Here is a 23,324-nt window from a genome sequence, read left to right on the forward strand (position 1 = left end):
TCCCAGACCTTCATCCCATTGAGAACTTGTGGTCAATCCTCAAGAGCAGGGGTCTCCAACCTTGGCAACTTTAAGCCTGGCGGATTTCAACTCCCAGAATTCTTTGCTGGCTGGGGAGGCTTAAAGTTGCCAAGGTTAGAGACCCCTGCTAACGAGGCAGGCGAACTAACAAAAGCCCACAAATTCTGACAAACTCCAAGTATTGATTATGCAAGAATGGGCTGCCATCAGTCAGGATTGATTGTTGATTGACCACATGCCAGGGCGAATTGGAGAGATTTTGAAAAAGAAGAGTCAACACTGCAAATATTGACTATTTGAATAATTATAATATTATATAATTATAATTATAATATGAATGTAATTGTCAATAAAAAGCCTTTGACACTTATGACAAATACTTATGGTCAGTATACCAGCGTAACATCTTCACGAAGATCTTCCAACACTGGCACAGCAGACTGTTAGAAGAAATATCCTTCTGAGTTCAGCTACAAGACTTTGTGAGAACTAATCTTTGTGTCATTCTCACAACTTTTGGCCAGGACTTGTATGTAAAAAAAACAAACAACGGAGCACTTTCTTGCTTCTACGTCCCTTTTCTCCCACGGGCGCTGCTGGGAGTTGTAGTCTAAATGCAACGTTAGGGATGGGCAGGATTGCCAATGAAACTGTACTCCTTCCCCACGAGGTATTGCTCTGCATTTCCCCACCTCTTCCGGGCTCGCAGGCGAAGGGTGGGAGTGCGCAGCGCACTTTCCTGGCTTGGTGCCGATCCGGACGGCTGCAGAAGGAACTGGGCACCGGCTGTCATGGCTTTTCTGCTGTGCGGGGTTCGGCACCTGGGCTCCCGGGGTTTAAGCCTCCGGGCCGGCCCGCGCTGCTCCAGGATGTTCGCTTCGGGCTCCTTGGAATCGCCGCCGGGCGGTTCTTCCCGCTGGGGCGATGGTGGGTGGCAGCGATCGGCGTTCGCTTGGACTGCGGGAGCCACGGCGGTGCTGGCCGGGCTGGGACTGGTGCGGCGGGCGGAGATGAAGGAGCAGCCTCGGCGGCAGCAGCAGCAGCAGCAGCAATTACAACCGGAAAAGCCGTGGGGAAAGGAGGACGAGGAAGATTTGGCAAGGCTGTGCGAGAGCTTCATGGCTCCTCCGGTGAGCGGATTGCGAGAGCTGCGCGACCGGCGCGGAGACATGCGAAGTCGCATGGAGCTTCTCATCATGGAGACGCAGAGCCAGGTGTGCAAGGCGCTGGCCCAGGTCGACCGCGGCGCCGCTTTCACCGTGGACCGCTGGGAAAGGAAGGAAGGTGACCCGAATTCCGGGGTAGAGTGGGGACGCGTTCCTTTCTCGGGGGCCGCGCACTGCCTGCCACCTCTTGTAGGCTGGAACTAATTCGGAGTAAATTGCCCCTGCCTGCCGGTGTGGGACTGAATTTGGCTAGATCTGAAAACTGGCCTCTTTACTCCCTCACAAGTTTCACTGACTAGAGAAGAGTTCTTATTTTCCCTTTAGCATGTTCAAGATTGTAAAAAGGTCTCCGGTATTTAGAAACTTCTTTTTATGTACACTGAGAGCTTGTATGCACCAAGTCAAATCCTTTGTGTGTCCAATCACACTTGGCCAATAAATAAATAAAATTCTATTATTTCGTTTTAAAAAACAAGCAGGCAAAGCCGCATGGAAGCAGCCAAGGTTCTGCATGACCAAGAGATGGGTGTCAAAAGGGCTAAAGGACTTGGAGGATAGTAAAAGCTGCTTCAAGAATCTTCAGGAATACAAAATATGTATTACCAGCTGGGTAGTGGGAACCCTACCTTAGCCATACAGAGTGGCACTTAGTTAATACTTGGATAAGAGGTAACTTAGGTAACCTCAAGTCTAAATATATTTTAAAGCCTTACAAGAAGATAGCAGCAAAACATTTATGTATTTTGTAGTTGGAGAACCATGCTGGTTTATGATGAGAAAAAAAAAAAAAAAAAAAACCACCACCAGGAAGATTCTGGTAACACCTTTACAACTAACAGATTTAATTTAAAAGGCATAAATGAGGTGCAACTCATGATAATGTATACCTTTCAATATTTTTTTAGTTGGAAAAGGTGCTACCAGAAATTGGTATTGTTACTAAGAAAACTATATGGTATGCCCCACAGAGCCTAACATTCTTTCTTTAATCTATATCGTTATTAAATCTAGATTGATGTAAATAATTTATCAGATTCATGCTCTGCCTTCTGGAATTCAAAGAGATTCTTGAAAATCCTTCCGTCAATTCTTAGACATTATTGAAGGACATTTAAATAGTATGAATTTGATCAACAAAATTTATGTCCAGTATTTTTTACTAAGCATAATTTTATCTCTTTTAATATACAGCTTTAGTAAGTCAGTTTAGCATAGTGGTTAAAGTATCAGGCTATAAAACAGAAGACAATTAGAAATAAAGCCACTTAATGATCTTGGGCTACACATTCTCTCTTGGTCCTAGGAAGGAGACCGTTGCAAACCACTTATGAAATCTTGCCAAGAGTCAATAACTAGAAGAGAGTGACGGTGGTTTTTGAATGAAAAGTAAATTATTCTTTATGTAAGCAAGGACTGCTGTATTACAAAAAAGAAATGTCTGTCTCAGGGTATCAGCTCATACAGTGTTATTGCTAAATAAAATACATTTGCTTATAAACAACTGGCCCTTTGAGTAATTAAGAGACAGACTATCATTTATAACTTGTCTTATGCCTCAGATGCTATGCTAGGAAAAGAGTGGAATAGAATATGCCTGACCTCTACTTTAATTATTTGGGCATTGTGACAGTGAAATTTTCAACTATGCTTCCTTTTCTCCAAAAAGAAGCAAAGAAAAAAAGTTTTGTTGGTTCTCAACAAATAAACCAGATCTTGCCACTGAGACTGCAAATGTAATCCATCAGTTTTACCTTCATCAGTTCTTGCTTGAATTACACACAATTTCTAGTATCCTTCTAAAATTAATTACTGGGCAGCCATAGCGAAGAGTAACATAATTTGATTCGTTGCATCTCCTGTAAGCCAGTTGCTACTTCTGGCAAATACTATGTTGTTGAACTACCTGCATTCAAAATTAAAGGAGCCTAGATAACTATCCGAACAGGTCCATAATTGGAAAATATTATTCTAAACTTTGGAAATCAGTTAGCTGTTGAAATAATTATTGGTTTCTTTATTTAGGTGGCGGAGGTATCAGCTGTGTACTTCAAGATGGTGAAATCTTTGAGAAGGCTGGTGTCAATGTTTCAGTTGTTTTTGGACATCTTTCTGAAGAAGCAGCTCAGCAGATGACAAGCAGGGGGAAAACTCTGAAGACCAAAAGTGGTAAGGTTTCATACATGAAATCTGCTAAACAATCTAACATCTTTTGTTGGGTTAAACAAAAAGTAAATCTAATCCATCATCCAGTTTCCCATAGGAGCTAGGCACAAGTCCACTATACAAGTGTTCTTTGGATATAAATAGTTCTTTGCATACTAATATCAAAGTCAACCTCACTGAGCTCAGTGTGATTTCTTCCAGTTAATGAGGACCATAGCAAAATCTTGATACAAAAATACGAAGTTTCCTCAGATCTTTTCCAGACTCGATGTATTCTGAACAGTGAAATATATTAACTTCTTTCGTGCAAAATCTTAAATAGCAATTATGTCTTTTCTTTTAAAGTTTGCAGATCCAGAAGCGCTTCTGGAATGCAAAATGTAGAGTCAAAAGGACATTTAGAAAGCTTACAATGTTGTTTTGTTTTTCAGTTGTTGTTTTATTATTCATAATAGTTGTTATTATTACATTTACATGCTGCCTGATTCACAGTAGCTCTGGACTTACGTTTTCATTGTTGACTAAGACATTCTTTCTTCATTGCTTTTTAGGAAAATTGCCCTTTTGTGCTATGGGAGTGAGTTCTGTCATTCATCCAAAGAATCCTTACATTCCCACTATACATTTCAATTACAGATACTTTGAAATTGAAGATGGAGATGGTAACTGCTATACCTTGATCCAGAATTATATAAAACTATTCTTTTCTCTGTTCTGTGACATTGCATGCATGCTCAAAGAGAGCTGAGCTTGCAGCTTGATGCTGCTGTTATCATTTTAGATGACAGAGTCTGAGAGACTCCTGACATGTTGGTAATAGTAGAGACAGACAAGAGAGGCTTTATGATTCAACTGTAAAAAAGAGGGGTCCCTGCGAATTTTACTCCACTTATAGTCATTGGCGACTATAGGGGGTAGTGCTCATCTCTGGGCCATTGGGCCAACGCTGTCCAAAGACATTACCACAGTCATTAGTGCCATATTTACATGCTCACAAATTCACAAAGGCTAGTCCTATTGAAAAAAAATAAATAAGTACTGTGTTTCCCCAAAAACAAGACCCTGTCTTATATTTTTCTTAAATAAGCGCTTGGCTTTATTGCCATGCGCTCAAAAGTCCAATTGGACTTATTATCAGGGGATGTCTTATTTGGGGGGAAACAGGGTAGTTGTTGAGCACAAGATTTTACAACTTAGGTCTTATTTTATGACAAGACTTTTTTGGTAGAGTGATATATTCTGTGTCCAAGAAACAGAACTAGCAACTTGCTTTTTATATGCATGCTGTACTTGTTTGCCTTTGTATGACATTAAACATCAGGAAATATAATATATTAAGTAACTATGCATGTAATGAGTCTCTTAAATTATGTCCTTAAGATCACAGTAGCCATTTTTCTGCATTATAGATGAGTTGTAACTAAATGGACATGATGATTCTTATATTACAAGAGTATCTACAAAAAAAAATTAGAAAAAGAAATGATGGTCTTTTTCTGTTCTCTTAGGTACTAAACAATGGTGGTTTGGTGGTGGAACAGACCTTACACCAACTTACTTGAATGAAGAAGATGCTATTCATTTTCATAAAACTCTGAAGGACGCCTGTGATCAGCACAATCCTGAGCTATATCCCAAGTTCAAGAAATGGTACATAGAAATTTCATATCAGATTTTTTTCCTGAATGGTTGCTGTCATTCTTGGAACTGATGAAACTAAATGTATATTTTGCTCTTGAAATTAATAGTCCTCTCTCCTTTCTATCCATAAAAAGTCTTTCTGTTTTAAAACAGTTTTAGAAAAAACATTGCAATCTTTTCTGTTTAGTAATATATATGTTTACTTTTGAAATAAAGCAGTCCCACTAGGTTGTTTTCTCGTATTCTGACCCAGTCTTTCAGACTTCTGTGTCTTATGTTACCCTTTTAACCAGCACTCTTGGGGTTGACAGGTGTGATGAATATTTTTTCATCAAGCATCGTGGAGAACGGCGGGGAATAGGAGGCATCTTCTTTGATGACTTGGACTCGCCTTCAAAAGAAGAAGTTTTTCAGTTTGTGCAGAGTTGCACCAAAGCTATTGTGCCTTGTTACGTTCCCATTGTGAAGAAACACTCACAGGACAAGTTCTCACCAAAAGAAAAATTATGGCAGCAGATCCGTAGGGGGAGGTAAGAGAGGCTTTTTGAGTATCAGGATCGAAGATTGGTACATCCTTTGGGACCACTAATCCAAACCTTTTGTCTCTTTCTTTAGCCCATGTTTTCCTGGCTTAGTGTCTTGAAATTTGTTGAACTTTAACATCCAGATTTTCTATTGCTATGGCTTTTGGAAGACTCAGTTCTAATAACTGCGACACACACGTCTCCCATCTTTCATTTCTAATGCTAAATATTTTAGAACACTTTGAAATTAAACACTAACATATTAATATGATTTTGGAAAAAGTTTGAAAACTTTGAATGCTGTCAAAATATGTGTTGTTGGCTCATGCCACATAACAGCATATTTTAAGATTTCTGCTGTTCCCAAATAGCTTTATTTCATTTGAGTGTTGGAACTATTCACTAATTCCAAATTTAAGGTCTTATGATATGAGAATTGTTGATGTTACCAATTTTATTTAGATGGAGTAGAATTCTATTTTTCTGGATTGGGCTTTTTTTTTTTTTTTTTAAAGGGATCTTTTGTGTCTTATGATAAACCATGTGGCATCTAACTGCTGTAGCCCCACCTCCACCCACTGGTATTTCTTATGGCTGGTCTGAAAGATAAGAATGAGGTTTTTGAAATGGAGTAACTGTCACCCACATTTCATTTTATGAAACAAATGCTGTCATGCTTAAGTCTTTCTATGGCTAACCATAGAAATAACAATAAAACAGAAACGAATATCATAGGAAAATTTTCATAGGTCAAAATTGTACAAATAAAATGCAGTATTTTACTATCTCTATTTCTACCATCAGTTCTTTATCTTCTTCCCAAATTTTAAGTTGCTGATTCTGATCTTTATGACAGACACCAATTTTTGCCATATATGAAGACGTGAGTTGTGATTTCAATATCCTCTTCACTGTTCCTTTGATTTCTAGTTTTTTAAAAATAATAATTCTGATTTGTTTTTTTGCTTATTAACATTTTATCCAGTATTTCCACCAAATATATTTTCTCCATATGATTAAGTGCTCATCATAATTTTTGATGATGATAAAAAATTATTTTATAATTTTGTTGTAAGCTATAGAAATATATGCAGTGGGGTGAAAGGACCAGTAAGTATTATAGAAAATTGTGTTACAGTTCAAACACCTTATTAAATAATAGAGTTAATATTTGTTCCAGTGAAAAAGACAAATGAAGATTTTTTTTTAAAAAAAGGGAAATATGAGCAATAAGTTAATAAGGACTTTCTACAGAAGAGACCATATTCCCTCATCTCCTTATCCTCTTTCCAGAATTGTGTAAATGGCAAAAGATGGGTAATTTACTTTGTAAGAATATAGTACATTCCCCATACTTTTAGAAAGGTACTGTTTGAGCCATTATTGCTGTACAGATGCTACTATAAGTTTCAACAATGCTTCTGTTTGTTATCCAAGGATCTGAATGGGGAAAAAAAGATAATTTCTAAAACTACTCTTTATGGTGACAGTTCATTAATATGTGTTTCATGAGTCTGTGTAGCCCCAGAAACCTGAATTATTGAGCATTCAACTCATTAGCTCAAGACTTTCTATGTGTGTTTTAATAGTTGTCTCTGAAGACTACCCTGAAATTAGGTAATTTAGGTAAAGAACACCACTTGAGGGGGGGGGCAAAAGCCCTACTAAGCAGGTATAAACAAAAGTATGAAGGCTATTGCTTAACGCATTGTAAACCGCCCTGAGTCTCCGGAAAAGGGCGGCATATAAATCAAACCAATAAAATAAAAATAAATAAATAAATAAATAATTCTTTGTGAAATGTTGAAAGCCAGAGTAAAAGCTAGGCAGGATCAGTAATTAAATTGCAATGCACCATATTGCCTTTGCCTTTCTCAGAGGTTAGCAAAATCAGAAGAAAGAATGCCATTTAAGACACTAGAGCCGTGATGGCAAACCTATGGCACGTGTGCCAGAGGTGGCACGCAGAGCCCTCTCTGTGGGCACGTGCACCGTTGCCAGCTGCTCTTTCGGGTTCTGTCGCACGCATGCGCACCGGCCAGCTGCACTCTTCTGGGTTCCGGCTCATGCATGTGCGTCAGCCAGCTGGCCAGTGCGCATGTTCATGCTGGAACCCGGAAGAGAGCAGTTGTCCGGTGCGCATGCACACAACGGAACCCAGAAGAACTGCTGGCCGCCGCGTGCATGAGCACTGGCCAACTGCTCTCTTCCGGGTTCCGGTATACCCGCGCACACTCCAGTTTCGGCACTCGGTGCTGAAAAGGTTAACCATCACTGTACTAGAGGAATGCCTTTGATGTTGTTTGTTTCCAACAGGTATGTGGAATTCAATCTTGTGTATGATAGAGGCACAAAGTTTGGCCTTGCAACACCAGGGTCAAGAATTGAAAGTATTCTTATGTCTCTGCCACTCACTGCCAGGTAAGATCATAACTCAAATAGCAAATATGGGATAGTTTAATAATAATAATAAAAGGATGGGTTATAATTGCAGTAGGCTTAAAGCCATTCTCTTGATCTGGCCTTCTGGAGGGCCATGCTGTTCTCCCAAGCATTAGACTAGGATGGGGATTGAACTGAGTGTCTGTTTGACTGGGGAGAGGGAGTTAATTTTCTTTTTAGGCAATGAAATGTTCATGAAATGTTGTGAGCTGCCTAAAGTCATTATATGAGACAGGCAGCCATATAAGTCTTATAAATAAATAAGTCACTGTGTGGCAAGACCAGAGAGAAAAGGAGGTGAAAGCAACAATGGGAAACAACTAAAATGGGCATTAAATTGAAAAAGAAAGGGAGGGAGAGAGAGAGAGAGAGACCACCAGGTAGGAGTTTTTGTATTTAGCATGCCTTATCCAAATTCATTTTTTTCCAGTGACTAATATAATTACTGGTTCTGAGAGAAGCTGCAATTATTGCTGAATAACAGAAGGCAATGAAATATGTTGTGGCCAAGTTGGAGAATATTCAAGAGACATAAATAGAAAATAGGACATTCTGGAAATTTCCTATTTCTGTCTTACCTGCATAGCCTGCTTTGCCTTATCTTTCAAGCTCAGCTGCATTTTGCTTTAGAAATTGTGTGTTGATGTTTTAGGGAAAATAACAGAAAGTAAATCCTTTCCTCTGCAATACAGATTTTATTGGGTAAGCTTTACAGCGTTAACGGGGGTAAATTCACAATAAGGTACGTAGGAAATGGACAGATTATATATTTTTTGCTGACATTGTAAATAGTGCATGTAGAGAAAAGTACTAACAGCTGTTTTGCACACATCCACTTTTCAGATGGGAATATATGCATTCACCGCCAGAGAATTCCAAGGAAGCAGAAATCCTAGAAGTTTTGCGCCATCCCAAAGACTGGGCACAGTGAACAGAATGCTGAGCATGTGCAGCGATGAGGAAAGGACTTGTTCTGCTGCCCACTCCTAAATCCACCTGTCACTGCATGGCAGCTAATGAATGTTTATCTATTCTCTCACCTCATGCCTTAGGAATAGTATTAGATTGTATCCTATGTGAATGTTCTCTTAGAACCCACCTATTGCTTCTTTGTAGAGTCTTGATCATTTGTATAACTGTAAAGATCTAGTAAGGCAAGAGGACACGCACTGAATAACAGACTGTAGTGAAGTGCTGCAAGTTACTGAGGTGTAGACTACATGTCCCTCTTTCAGGGACTTAAACACATTTTCTTACTTTTCATTAAAGAAACAATTGTCGACAGACTCAGTTCAGCCTTCCGTTGCCTGCGGTCTTTCGGACTTCTTGCCAACCAGTTTCCAGTAGAATGATTTTTGTAATTTAAACTGAAATGTTAGTCCATTTGACTTGTGAACATCTATTAAATTGCAAAAAAAAATGTCTGTATTGGCTACTATCAGTTATGGTGGAACAAGTGGATAAATTATCTTAGTAGCACAGTTCTTGACTGCAGATGAAATGCAGCCCAGCCTTTTTATCAGAGTCGCAAGCTCCTGGTTTTGCATTTGTACAGCACCTGGCACAGAGTTTTTAATGAAACAAATTACATTTCTGTAGATAATTTTGATAAATGTAGATTCATAAAAGTGTAAGTCCATAATGTTTGAATAGTTGAACACACTGGCGTTTAAATTCAGGAAGAGCATAAGGTGGTATTGTACCTCAGGTTACCAATATTTTTCTCATATACTCTCTTGAAATATGTTTCTCAGCAAGCATGTTTGGGAGAAGGTAACAGTCCTATACCAAGCTAATAATCAATTCTATATGAAGTATCTGCATGTACGTGCACAAACATACAATCTTTGCTGAGACAGTCATAGGGCTGTCTTTCCTTCAGTAAACTATGTACTGGAATAGTCCAAATTAAAGTTTTAAGAATTAAGTAACAGGAAGGACAGAAAGAAACAAGCTTCTGAGGAACAGAGATATCTGATGCTTAATTTTGGCCAACTTTTTACATTTTTGTCAACAGAGACTTAAAATTCCCAGCTAATCCCATAAATGTTTTTTTTTTTAAACCAAGTCAATAAAAAGGGTTTGCAGGAGTACTGGATGGAATTGCAAACTGCTCTATATTAACAATGGTTTAGAGAAATGTTTAGAGAAACTCACATCACAGCTGGAGTAACCAGATTACTTCTCAGCAAGCCGCCTGGGTTCAGCCTGGTCTGCTTCTAAGGAGATAATGGGCTGCATTAAAATGAGGAAATGAAGATGTTTCTGCTTCTGAAAGATATCTTTGAATCTAAACCAATGTGCTTAAGCTTAAGTTCAACTTTTGAATATTGGCAAAGAATAATAAAAGTGAAGAACAACTTTTTCATACTATTTCTTCATTATTTGTGTGCATCTTTAAACTTTCTTCAGTGTTTATTGGTGCAGAAAATAGAAATCTAGGACTACGGTACAGACAAACAGGCATTTCAAGCTGTTGCAAAAAATGCTTTAATATGATTAGTAAATTCCCAATTAGTGTGCTAAAGATGTTCCTTACTGTGGACTCCTTGGTGGTTTTCTCGCAGACATTTCATTACCAAATTAGATACAGTAACATCACTGCTGGGCATCAGTGCACTGATGATGTTATCTAGTTTGGTAACGAAATGTCCAAAAGAAAACCATCTAGCTCAGAGAGCACCAGGGACCCTCAGTTCAAATCTGAGCTACAAATATTCTCTTTGATCAGATGTTCCTTAGTTTGACATGCTTTTTCTATCATCATCTTCCTAAGAGTGCTGTTAAATAAATATGCAGGAGACATTAACATGATTACTTTTAAAATTTTAGACCTCTGATTTGCAGCAGCATTTTAAAACATTGTGTTTCCATTTTGAAAAAGAAAAAGATGGTCTCAATTCTTGTTTTTAATTTTGGGTCAAGAGTTTTACAAAATTGAAAATGTTTTCTGTACTGTCACAATATGTTATTGATACGTTATTTTTGATAGTGGGATCTTTATTTTTTCTGTATTGTAAAACCAAAACTGAATAAAAGATTTGGATCTACAAACACATTTGTGTAGCATTTTTATTTCAAGCACTGTAGTGCAAACATTTCTGATAAAGCATTTCAGTTCATGTTGAGAAATTTAACTATCACTCTAGACTTCAGACCATAAAATAATCTTAAAGAATGACTGATGCCGATAAAAGTTGAGAAAAGTTCTAACTATAATATCAGTTTGAGAAGAGAATGAATTACAGAGGATAGTGTGCTGCCCTTTGTTGGGTGCATTCAAATAGTGGCTGGGTTGAATAATCCTTCTTGTTGGAGATATTTTTGTGTATATTTCTACACCAAACATGGAGCTAGACTCAGTGGCCTAAATGGCTTTTCTAACTTAAGTGATTCTGTAACTAATTCAGAATTATAATCAAAACAAATAAGAGGCAAAGTTTAAATATGTTAGCTGTTGTGTAAACAAAATCTTGGCTTCAGTTAAATGTCACACCATTAATAAATTCAATTACTTGGGACCACGGGTGAAATCCACTTACCTTCACTACCAGTTTGGGAATGGGAGTGTGTAGGAGCGTGAGCACGCTATCCGCACATGCGCCTCTTCTGCGCATGTGCAGAGGGTAAAAAACCGGGACATGACGTCCCAGTAGGTGGGTGGGGCCTCCCACCGCCAGCGCTACTGGTTCAGTGAGCCGGATAGAACTGGGCGGATTTCATCACTGCTTGGGACCCAAATATCTGCAAGCATCCATGGTTTTCAGACCTCTCACTCAAAAAGAATTGACAAAACACAAAGAATGGGGAATAGACGGATGTCCAAAAATCAGGTGTCGTGATAGCCATTAGGTTTGTACCATTGACCTGAAGATGTTTTTAGAAACTGCACCAGTGGTGGGTTGCCCCCGGTTTGGATCGGTTCGCAAGAACCAGTAGGAGGCTCCGCCCACTGACCCGAACGTCATCATAGGCGATTTGTGCATGCACAGAAGCTTCTGTGCATGCGCAGAAGAGCGCTCAGGCACATGCACGAGCAAAGCAAGCGCGGAGGTGTGATGTGAACCGGTAGTAAAGGTAAGTAGAACCCACCCCTGAACTACACTGTACATAGTATTGGGCTTTACCTGGCATTTAAGGGTAAAATAGATAGTGCTCTGACAATTGAAAGCCTATTTACCTTGCCTTGTTCCTATTTCTTTCTTTCCATCCCAGCCAGCCAAACACTGAGGCTGGAGACAGGCTTCTATAAAAAATCTGGGTATAATTTTTTCTGATACCAGTGAAGCTAGATATTAATTTGGAACTTTTCCCAGAAGTCAAAATCACAAGTCATACAAAGAAACCATAGCCTTGGTTTCCTTATTAAAGGCAGGGAAGGTGGCTCAAAGGTGCTTTTTCAAAAGGCAACTGGACTGTTTTATTTTGTTTTTCATCCAGTTACTGATGAAATGTCTTTGAATATTAGTAGTTTGGGTTGGTAGTTATGCTGTTGGTTTGAGCTTCGAGCCTGGTGATCTGGTTGCAAACATTTCATCCCCATTTGTGGAGACATCTTCAGTGCACTTTGGATTGTGCTTGTCTGGGGGAGCACTGGCCTTTAAATACCTTTCTGAGTCCTGGTCTGATTTCGGTTGTGTGATTGGCTGTCGTAGTCCTTGGTTTTAACCAGTGGTGGGATTCTGCCGGTTTTAGGGAATTCGGCCGAACCCTTTGTTAAAATGCTGGCTCACCCCACCCCTTGCCCCGCCCCTCCGCACCACTATTTATTGCCAATAAATAGTGGTGGGCGAGGGGCGGGCGAACCAGCAATTTAACAAAGGGTTCGGTGTTTTTTTATAATTTTATTGGCCCGCGGAGCTTCATCATAGGCTAATTAGCCCTTGCTTAGATCGGCTCCCGACTCTCAACTGATTTGCTCTCAGCTGTTTTGCTCACGGCTCTGCTGCTTGCTTGCAAAGAGTGCTGATTTTTTTTCCCCTAGCTATGCTGAAAAACGAAACAGAAAGTAAAGCAGGCTGTTGGCTTTGCTGTTGTTGCAACGTGGCAAAATGAGGCAGAGAGAGATTTCTTTTTCTTTTTCCTCACCAAAAAAGGTAGGTGCAAACAATGGGAAATTTAGGGGAAAAGAGGAGAGTTCAAGATTTTAAAACACAAAAGAAAAAAAGCTCTATTTAACTAGGGAATTGTAATAATTGAGATACTATTAATTGTATATTGTGTTGAAAGCTAAGTTGTGGTTTGGAGGAATATATGGGGGAAATTATTTGGTTTATTATTATTGGTAAATATAATTAATTGATTTGTAAGAAATTGGATTGCATGGAAATAATTGGAATATTCATGTTCATATTGATTAATGTACAAAAAAGGTAGTTATATAACTAATTGATTTATATTAAAATATTGAATTTATATTAAACAACTGTAATATTACATAATTAACCAATGTGAGGATGGATATAAAAATAGATGACAATGGGAACGGGTATAATATAGAATAGAAGGGAAAAATTGAATTTGATTAAGATTAGAGATGAAGATGAAGGGTAATATTGGTTTTTTACAAAAATAGATGAGGAATAAATATGGCAAAAAGGAAATATAGGAATTGTAAATTTAATTGAAATGACTAAACACTGTTTAAATTTGTGAACCGGCCAAATACTCTGTTCAAAGAAAATACATTGTATGTTTGTATGTGTGTTTCTAATTATTGTTATTTATTCATATTTGTTCTCTTTTATTCTTTAAAGTTTAACAATTCATTCTTTATCTTAATATCTTTATATTTGTTTGGGGTTGGCTTTCTTCCCTTTCATCTTTTTTATTGTACAGCAATCTTTCTCCTCAAACCTACCACCTCTCTCTTTTCTTTCCTTCTTACTTTCTCTTCCTCCGCTTCTTCTTCTCCCTACTTCCTCTTCCTTTCTCCTTCTCCTCCTCTCTTCCTCCCTCTCTTACCCTCACTCCTACTCTAATTTCCCTTCCCTTCCTTCATCCCTCTCTATTGCTGTATCCTTTTATGCATATGGACTACTCAGAGGGCTGAAAAAATTATTTCTGACTGGTCCTCGCACTTTTGACCAGTCCTCGAACTTACGACTGTCCTCACATTTTACGTTTTTGCCCTATCTTGTCACCATGGTGAAGAGAAGCAGTTGTGAAATGAGTGACACGGTTGTTAAGAATGCTACAATGGGCATAAATGATGACCAGTCATAAGTGCGAAGACCGGTCAAAAGTGTGAGGACCAGTCAGAAATCACTTTTTTCAGCCCTCTGGGTAGTCCTTTTGTGCAAATGGACTACTCAGAGGGCTGAAAAAGTTATTTTTGACTGGTCCTCACACTTTTGACCAGTCCTCGAACTTACGACTGTCCTCACATTTTACGTTTTTGCCCTATCTTGTCACCATGGTGAAGAGAAGCAGTTGTGAAATGAGTGACACGGTTGTTAAGAATGCCGCAATGGGCATAAATGTGAGGATGGTCATAAGTGCGAGGATCGGTCAAAAGTGCAAGGACCAGTCAGAATTGACTTTTTTCAGCCCTCTGTAGTCCCTATGCAAATAGCCACGCCCACCGGTCACATGACCAGCTAGCCATGCCCACCGGTCACATGACCAGCTAGCCACGCCCACCCAGTCACATGACCACCAAGCCACACCCCCAAACTAAGCCACGTCCACAGAACCAGTTGTTAAAAAAATTGAATCCCACCACTGGTTTTAACTACCATCTGTGTGATGTAAATTAGTGCTGCTGTTGTTTGGATATCTTCTAATGATGTCATGGTCTGGTTTCCAGTTGATTTGATCGGCTACGTGTGTTCTGCCTCAGCTACGGACCCTAAAGAACGCAGCACACACAAAAACTATACAAAGCTTATTTTATTCAAATAACTCAGTCTTTTTCAACCAAAGGCTGTTAATAAACTTCCTTAACAGCCTACAAGCATTCTAAGATAAAGTAATCACAGTCTTACTAGAGTTGGCAGAAAGCCCAGAAGCAATTTTGCAGAGAATCCAGACGCGAAGGAGAGTGAACTAAAGTTGATCCCTACAGCTTGCTGCAATCGGCATTCCTCCTTAAATAGGCTAAGGGAGTGGCCAATTAGCCCCAAGCCTTACTCTCAAGGAGACCTCCTCCTGAGGAGCCACTCCTGCCTTTTGGCAGCTCTGTGCGCTTGTGCATTGAGAAGAGGCTCCTCTTCTTCGTCCTCTTCACTTAAAGGAGCTTCTGGAAGTTCTGAAGGCCCTGGCTGAATCCCTGCCTCTGGCACCACATCTCCTCCAGCTTCCTCACTGTCCAACTCGAGCGCCAGCTGCACAACATGTGATGTGGTCCAATTTCTTGTGATCTGTTGAGTTATAACTTTGTTTGCAGCGTGGCTGTTCATTGGTCTTTAAATGCTGCCTTCGGGATTGTGGCTGATGTTGTTTTTTCATTCTAGGTGGTTGGTAGATTGGGTTGATGTCAATGTGTCTATTTATTGATTTATTGATGGAAAACCAGGCTTCCAAGAATTCCCTTTCTCTCCTTGACCTCGCCTGGATTACAACTGTGGTCCCAGTTAGATCGAATTTTTGCCCTTTTGAGTCTTTGTGGATGGATATGAGGGATAGACGGTCATGTCATGTCTCTTGATCCTTCTTCTTCTCCCAATTGTGTTGGCCAAACAGATAGAAAACTATCAACCAGGCTGCACTAACACTTCCTGGCCATCAAGAGACATGACTCTCTCTCCAATGGTGAAATCCAATTTTTTTTACTACCGGTTCTGTAGGTGTGTCTTGGTAGGAGTGGCAGGGAAAGGATACTGCAAAATCTCCATTCCTCCCACTCCTGGGGGAAAGATATTGCAAAGTCTCCATTCCCACCCCACTCCTGGGGGAAAGATACTGCAAAATCCCCATTCCCTCCCCACTCCTGGGTGAAGGATATTGCAAAGTCTCCATTCCCACCCCACTCTGGGGCCAGCCAGAGGTGGTATTTGCGGGTTCTCCAAACTACTCAAAATTTCTGTTTCCGGTTTCTCCAGAACCTGTTGGATTTCACCCCTGCCTCTATCCCTTGTTTCCCTTGTTTTATCCTACAAAATTAAATTCAATTTAGGGGAGTAGGCAAGGTTCAGAAACTGATTGTTTCAAGATCGTCCAATAAGCTTCACGGGGAAGGATAAAATTAAAAGTCGAAAGTCCCCAGCAGAGTCAAAGTAACGCGACTACTCAGGTCTTTTCAGACTTTGGGCTGCTGTGAATTTAAGGTGAGATCTTCCCAATTTAGTACGCGTTGCCTTGAGAACGGTAGTCAGGTTTAGACCCACGAGTGGTCCCAACCCCAAATAAATGCTTCGTTTTATCCACGGACAGCCACCCATAATCAGGTATCATTTTAAGGGCAATACAGTATCTCAAGTCTAAGAAGCCCGTTCTTAAACGTCGCCATGTATAACATATAAAATTTGGGGCGTGATAAATAAAACCTGCGCAAAAGCATCAGGAATTCAGTCGCGGCGCTTTTCCCAAACCCTCCAACCTATTAAAACGTTGGCTTGAGGATGCCTTTGCTAGGGCGAAGTCTGCAAAGGAGGGGCAGTTTACACGTAGCCCGCTGTACACCAAGAAGCAGAAGAGGGAGACACGCTCAGTATTAAATCCATTCAATCGAAAGCACCATGTATTCCTAATGCATTTATTTATTTATTTATTTTTTGCTTACAACTTCGTACCAGCAAATTTCACTTCCCATAAGCTCCACCGAGCTGCAGCTGATCTAGCCCCTTCCTCTACAACGGAGGACTTTGAATTCAGTCCGCTGTTTAATACCCGAATTTAAAAGCCCACATTGATGGAAATACCTTTCTGAAGTTTTTATGGTCTATTTTTTTTTCCCCTCCTCCTCCTCCTCGTTCCTTGAAACGTGGCAGAAGAAAGCTGGTCGGTTGCCTCCGTTTGAAAAGCCGCGCTCGGTCACCGGGCGTCGGGTTGCTCAAGGCTCAGCACGTGGGAAGAAACGGACTCTTGCAGGCTAGTTCACTCTCCTTTGCTTCCCTTTGCTGGTTAACCCTTTTTTTTCTTCTTCTTCTTCTTCTTCTTTTTTTCTTTCTTTTATTCTGCTGATTCAAAACCAAAAGCAAAGCAAGAGAGTTTGAAAGTTGCAGAGAAAGTATTTCAGAAGGGAGAAATACCAAATAGGCTTATGCTCCGTTGTTAGTGGTCCTTCTAGCAAGTCTGTTATGTATCACTTTACCAAGCCCCTTCATCGGTCCTCCAGTGGCGCGCCGTGATCGTATAGTGGTTAGTACTCTGCGTTGTGGCCGCAGCAACCTCGGTTCGAATCCGAGTCACGGCAGTTCCTCTTTCAGTTTTTCTTCGCCTTTCTAAAAATTTAATAAATAGGATAGTAGAACATATTAAAACTAACTTCACTCTTTTCTATAATGATTCCTTCTTCGGTGGAACAAAATGTACGTTTTTTCACTATTAAATAGGCCGTATGGGGGATTCAAAATGCACAATTCAGATGCTGTACATTATGAATCTGATACAAAGGGCTATTTGAAACCTCTGAAAAGCCTAAGTTATACACCGGAAAGCAAACTGAATAACGTGAGAAAATGCGAAAAAAATTGTGTTTCTTCGGTTTCAAAAAAACAGAAAACAGTTGGCCCGTACGGGGATCGAACCCGCGACCTTGGCGTTATTAGCACCACGCTCTAACCAACTGAGCTAACCGGCCCGATATGAAACAAGACTGTAAGTTTTCTCTCGTTGAGAAAATCAATTCTAAAATGAGATTGTTTTAAATGTCTTCAGATTACTATTTATTTAACACACACATTTTTCATTCGGGAAGCAAACGTTTTAATTAAATATGTTCAAGACCTTCTCCAAACTAGAATTCATATAAATATTTTCACTGTGATGGAAAACTAAGAGTTTTTAAGTCAAGCAGTTTTTTTTATTAATAATTTGATCATAGCAATAAGCTGTAAAACAATACACACACACAATTGTCACAATATATCTGCATCGCTGAAACCAAGCTCAGTTTAAATGGTCCATTCTTTTTTGGATAGCCTTTGGTGTGAAAGGTAATCCTTTCCCTTCTAGTAATCCAAGTTCGTTCATTCATTCATTCATTCATTCATTCATTCATTCATTCATTCATTCATTTATTTATTTATTTATTTATTTATTTATTTATTTATTTATTTTAATTTATATGCGGCCCTTCTCCAGAGACTCAGGGCGGCTTACAGTGCATTAAGCAATAGCCTTCGTACTTTTGTATATTTTTACAAAGTCAGCTTATTGCCCCCACAAACTGGGTCCTCATTCTCTGCAAGCAGTATAATTTATTTCGTGGGTCCCACAATTTCTTAGATTTTAAGCAATTGTTCCTGGCCACTGAGTTCAGTTTATAGTCAAACAAGTTATCAACAGCTGAAGCACTACACATATATAATATTTCTGCAAAGTGAGAGCCACACAAGATAGACTTTGTAATATTCTACTTCCTGAGTTATTTTATAGTGTGATTATTTTTTCTCTCTTTTAAGTGATCAAACCATTGCAGACTGGAATGTACCCTATTGCAGTATGGATTGATTCATAGCTTCTAACATTGCTAAACTGGAAAAAAAAATTAAAAAGTTTTTTCTCCAGGTCAGGAGAAGATTATGGAGTTTGTCTTCTGATAAGACAAAGATTGTTAGCACTAATTGGTACGTCTGTCTCTCTTGAACTCCAAACAACCTTATAATTTTTCTCCCTCATTAACATCTTAAATTTTAGGCTTCTGCTTTCCTCAGACTTCATTTAAATGGACATATGGGCCCCATCCCACTCCGGGTTCCCTAGGCCAGGGGTCTCCAACCTTGGCAACTTTAAGACTTGTGGACTTCAACAGCAAAGCTGGCTGAGAAATTCTGGGAGTTGAAATCCACAAGTCTTAAAGTTGCCAAGGTTGGAGACCCCTGGCCTAGCCCCATTGGCTTGAGGGCATTACAGAAGAGTGTCGAAGTGGGGGCCATTGTAAACTCTCAGAGATGATATTCCAAAAGGAGGGAGCCACCACAGAGAAAAACCATTTTCATGCTCTCTCACAATTTTATGTTTGAACTGGAAGCTGAAAAGAAAACCCATATTGTAGAATAGTGTTTATAATACAGAGAGCTCAAATGCGAGAGGATTAGTTGAAAGTGTATTCTTCAAAGCATAGTTTAGGTGATCATTCATAGCCTCTTCAGCCAATAGTTAAATATTTTAATTGTCAGAATATTTTGTTTGGATTTTGGAGGTGTTCCCAGCTCTGCCCTAACTTGCAGAAGCTGAAACACAGATTTTCTGTTTATACTGAAATATCTTGCCATTTCTGACCATAATTTTATTAACTGTTGGAAGAAATGTCCATCTGGGTTCAGTTCCAAGTGGGGGGAAAAGAAACTGGATGCAGAGAAGTTGCTTGGAAAGAGAGTTTATTGATGAACAGGATCGCATGGCTTGAGATCCTGAGCAAAAAAGGCACATGGGTGAGTGAGAGAGAGAGAGAGAAAAAAAATTATACCCTCTATTGGGCGTTGAATTTGAGCTTGTATTCTGATTGGTTGTCAGACTCCCATGGAGCCGTGCAGGGGTAACTTTGTAGGTTGTCAAAAGAGTTCCAACCTTGGTTGAATCTTGCTGGGTGATGATGTAATGAAATGGCTTTGGGCAATTCCTACTATGGCTCTGCCTGAAGGAGGTAGATCTTTGATATGTAGAATAGACTGGCCCAGGCCTTAATGGCCCATTGACAAAGGTGGGGGGAGGAGGGCCTCCCTTTTAGGGGAAATATTCTGCCCTTTTAATATTTCCTAAAATATCTCATTTTCCTAAGAGAGGGTGAATTGCTGTCTGAGTCTGCAGTAAGTCCTAAACCACAGTACAATATACAAACTGCAGTGTAGGCCAAACAAAATGCACTAGGTGTGCCATACAAAGTCTGATTGGCGGTGATTAAGACAATATAAAATATGACAATGATATTCTATTATATATGTGTGTATGCCATTCTAATGTATTTGATAAACCTGTTTGAGAAAATAGGATATCCAGTTAACTGTTCCAAGTCACAACTGAGTCGAGTACTGTAGTTAAAATATTCCTTCCTTAACTCATGAAATCCCAGAATTCCCTGGGATTGAGAAACTGCTGTAGGGGCTGGAAAGGGCAACCCTATAGAACTGAGGGCAGGATATCAGGACAATGGCTATCTCTGAAGTAAAATTAGTTAAAAAAATGCAAAAAGTTAGTTTTTACTTTATATGTGTTCTTGAGTCTAGTTTTGCAGCTGGTTGTTTGTTTTCCTTATGAGCAACTTGGCACTTCTTTCTAGCAGTCTTACCTCAAAATTAGGAGCAAAGTGTGGCAGTATCTGAACTTACTATCTGTGCTTTGAACAATATTGTATTTTGCTTTCCTTTGGCACTCCTTAAAGCCAAAAACAACTGTAAAAGGAGTTTTACATTGTATGTTGTTTAACAAGGGTGATGCCGCCAACATGGTATCTGCAGAGAAGTCTAGAGTGCGTTAGCAAGATTGCATGTATTTAAAGAGAACACAAGAATGTAGAAAAATCAGTTCATAATCTTTTTCGTTTAATATACGACAAAATGATAAGAAAAAGCAGTGCTCTGGGGTTTTTTAAACTGACAACCGTAAAGATAAAATCTGTTTGAAATCAGTTCATGATAGCATTGTGGTTGGGTTCATCTGACCAAAATATGGAAATAAAGATAGACTTGCAAATCTAGGCTGCAGGATAGGTTTTTCCCCGAAGTAATTTATTTACCTATTATTTTTTTAAAAAAATTAAAATTATTTTATTCTTTAGAGAGTCTCCTGGAAGAATTTGTGGTCAAGTTTGGGCGCCGTGGCTTAGTTGGTTAAAGCGCCTGTCTAGTAAACAGGAGATCCTGGGTTCGAATCCCAGCGGTGCCTAAGTTGTCTCTCTCAGGGTGAAATAAGGTTTTAGTTTTGAATTGTATTTATTGCCATACACGTTCCGAGTCATGCTAGAACATGCTTTTGCATTGTTAGAGCAAAATATTTTTCTTCAGAAAGAATGACATGATGAAGCCCAATAAAAGAAACAGGTGAAAACTCCAAAACACAATATGAGGCAAAGCGGAATATTTATACTTGACCCACTACCATGTATTTAATTTCTCCCATGTGTTGGATTTTCAGCAGATGGTTTAAACTGCCACTCTGTTTATTAATATCATCCGAAAAACGAAAGCCAATTTTCAGCGTTTTAAAGAATTAAATAGAATAAATGGAGCAGGGGGTCTAGAAGAGCAAAGCTGGCTGAGGAATTCTGGGAGTTGAAGTCCACACGTCTTAAAGTTGCCAAGATTGGAGACCCCTGGAATAGAGCCAGAACGGCCGGCAAGTTTTCCAGCAAACGTATTCAGAAGAACCTATTTGCAAATATATATATATATATATATATCTTATGGCTCGTGCAGGTTGCCCTCCGAAAGATTCGTTGTGTCTCCTGCGTGCAGCGGCCACCTTCTTGGGAGGGGAACGCTTGTTACATGTTTGTATATGCTAAAAGAGAAACCTAGGATATGCTTTTAATTGAGCGATCGCGTTCCAATTTGCAAAACAGCAAGCTGTCTTGCAAGAAATCTATATTAAAGATGGCAGGAAGTAAAAGGAGATTTTGTCAGAAGTGGGATTCGAACCCACGCCTCCAGGGGAGACTGCGACCTGAACGCAGCGCCTTAGACCGCTCGGCCATCCTGACACTCATGCAAGATTGTCCTGAACTATTATTAGTAATGAATTACAACAGATGAGACATTCACATTTAAAGTTCTAAAAGGCTGCTTTAAGCTAATGATTTTAAACAGTCCTGTTCAATTCAAAGTATTTTAGATTTTATTCAAAGGATTCCTCGGATATTTCCATTGCTGCATGCACAACATTTTCTGGTCTCAAACTGAATATATGGGAGTTAAGTTTACCAATGTTCCTATGGCCAATTACCTTTAGCTAAGTTACATATCAGTATCAAACAAGTTACCAGTGGCTGTTTCTGTATCAGCCTCAAATTCTTCATTCAAAACAGATGCAAAAGTTCCTCTATAGCAGGGGTTCCCAACCTTTTTTTGGCCATGCCCCACCTAAGCATCTCTAAAATCCTGATGCCCCCCCCCATGACATATAATTCTTCGGGTCTTGTCTATGCATATATTAAAAAGTGTTGCTAAGCTGTTGCTAAGGTGAAGAGTCTAGACAAGTGATGGTTAACTTTTTCCGGACCAAGTGCCCAAACTTCAAGTGTGCGCGCACGAATGTGTGTGTGTGCACCCGAGCCCCCAAAATGCAATGTCCATGTGGTCCCACGCATGTGCCACACCCCTGCACATTCCACACCCCCCACGCATGCACGCACTCTCCTCACACGCACACGACCCCAATACATGTGCACGCAGGCCCCCACATGCGCCCCGCTCACGCGTGGCAGCAACCTGAAGACCAGCTGGCTGGTGGGAGGTGCACGCGCATGCGTGGCGGAGCTGAACTGGGGCGACGCCTCACATGCCCACAGAGAGGGTGCATGCGTGCCATAAGTTCACAATCACGGGTCTAGACTCTAGACACCACACATTTTCAAATTGCCCCCATTAAAAATCAAATTGCCCCCCTGTGGGCCTTGGCCCCACGTTGGGAACCACTGCTCTATTTCAATGTTTCTTTAAAAAAAATTTCTCTCAGGACTCTTCCCATTTTTAAAAATTGTGAAGAACCTATGTTTGTATGGATTATACTGTATCATATGAAAAATTAAAATCGATGCATTAACTGCCACTTTCATTCCTCACAATTGTTTGAGTTTTAATATTGTAATACTTTTCAACATCGGCTAGCCAATAATATTGATTTTATGGAGTCCAGTCTTGGGGAATCGGACTGAGGTCCTAGGACTACACTTTAAGATTAAACACTGCTCTATATTTTAACTATTTTGAACTGTCTTTAGAATGTAGCAAACTCAATTTTTTAAAGTGATGCATTTCAGAATTTATCCAAAGTTATACATTGGGTACATTATACATAATGTACCCAATTACAACATGAAATAAGCATTAATTTTGTTTTTTCACCAAGACACAGCATTAAGAAAGGTTAGCTGAATCATACATAGTGAAGGAGCAAATTTAAAGGACCACATAAAAGCTGATATTAAGAAAAAATCTTAATATCATCTTTTCATATTACTGGCTATTGGTTTCTTGGATTATTCAATAAATGTCTAAACTACTGCATTGGACTTCTTTTGTCAAGTACTGATAATCCACACATTGGA

At 39.6% G+C, this 23,324-nt stretch overlaps 1 protein-coding gene and 4 non-coding genes across 5 annotated transcripts; 3 read left to right on the top strand and 2 right to left on the bottom strand.

The window, feature by feature from the left end:
• The first annotated feature begins 717 nt into the window (after positions 1-717).
• Positions 718-11,011, top strand: CPOX (coproporphyrinogen oxidase). Its single transcript, XM_070942754.1, has 7 exons — positions 718-1,305; positions 3,210-3,353; positions 3,902-4,012; positions 4,859-5,000; positions 5,303-5,521; positions 7,832-7,936; positions 8,801-11,011. The coding sequence occupies exons 1-7, from the start codon at positions 813-815 to the stop codon at positions 8,886-8,888; spliced, it is 1,302 nt and encodes a 433-aa protein (XP_070798855.1). The 5' UTR covers positions 718-812; the 3' UTR covers positions 8,889-11,011.
• A 6,229-nt stretch (positions 11,012-17,240) lies between these two features.
• TRNAH-GUG (transfer RNA histidin (anticodon GUG)) lies at positions 17,241-17,312 on the top strand. The gene has a single exon. It is a non-coding gene; the product is annotated as a tRNA-His (tRNA).
• Positions 17,313-17,625: 313 nt separating this feature from the next.
• On the bottom strand, positions 17,626-17,699 carry TRNAI-AAU (transfer RNA isoleucine (anticodon AAU)). Its single transcript has one exon. It is a non-coding gene; the product is annotated as a tRNA-Ile (tRNA).
• Positions 17,700-20,870: 3,171 nt separating this feature from the next.
• Positions 20,871-20,944, top strand: TRNAT-AGU (transfer RNA threonine (anticodon AGU)). The gene has a single exon. It is a non-coding gene; the product is annotated as a tRNA-Thr (tRNA).
• A 731-nt stretch (positions 20,945-21,675) lies between these two features.
• Positions 21,676-21,758, bottom strand: TRNAL-CAG (transfer RNA leucine (anticodon CAG)). Its single transcript has one exon. It is a non-coding gene; the product is annotated as a tRNA-Leu (tRNA).
• Positions 21,759-23,324: the final 1,566 nt, after the last annotated feature.

This window comes from Pituophis catenifer, unplaced genomic scaffold (assembly GCF_029215685.1).
Source record: "Pituophis catenifer annectens isolate HBS135680 unplaced genomic scaffold, rPitCat1.0.hap2 SCAF_4, whole genome shotgun sequence".
Classification (NCBI taxonomy): Eukaryota; Metazoa; Chordata; class Lepidosauria; order Squamata; family Colubridae; genus Pituophis; species Pituophis catenifer.

What these genes read in the sequence shown, in the direction of transcription:
- CPOX (XM_070942754.1), top strand. Translation starts at nt 813, where the DNA reads ATGGCTTTTCTGCTGTGCGGGGTTCGGCACCTGGGCTCCCGGGGTTTA. An exon ending in TATCCCAAGTTCAAGAAATG is followed by an intron (nt 5,001 to 5,302) that starts GTACATAGAAAT and finishes TGGGGTTGACAG; the next exon opens with GTGTGATGAATATTTTTTCA. An exon ending in CAGCAGATCCGTAGGGGGAG is followed by an intron (nt 5,522 to 7,831) that starts GTAAGAGAGGCT and finishes TGTTTCCAACAG; the next exon opens with GTATGTGGAATTCAATCTTG.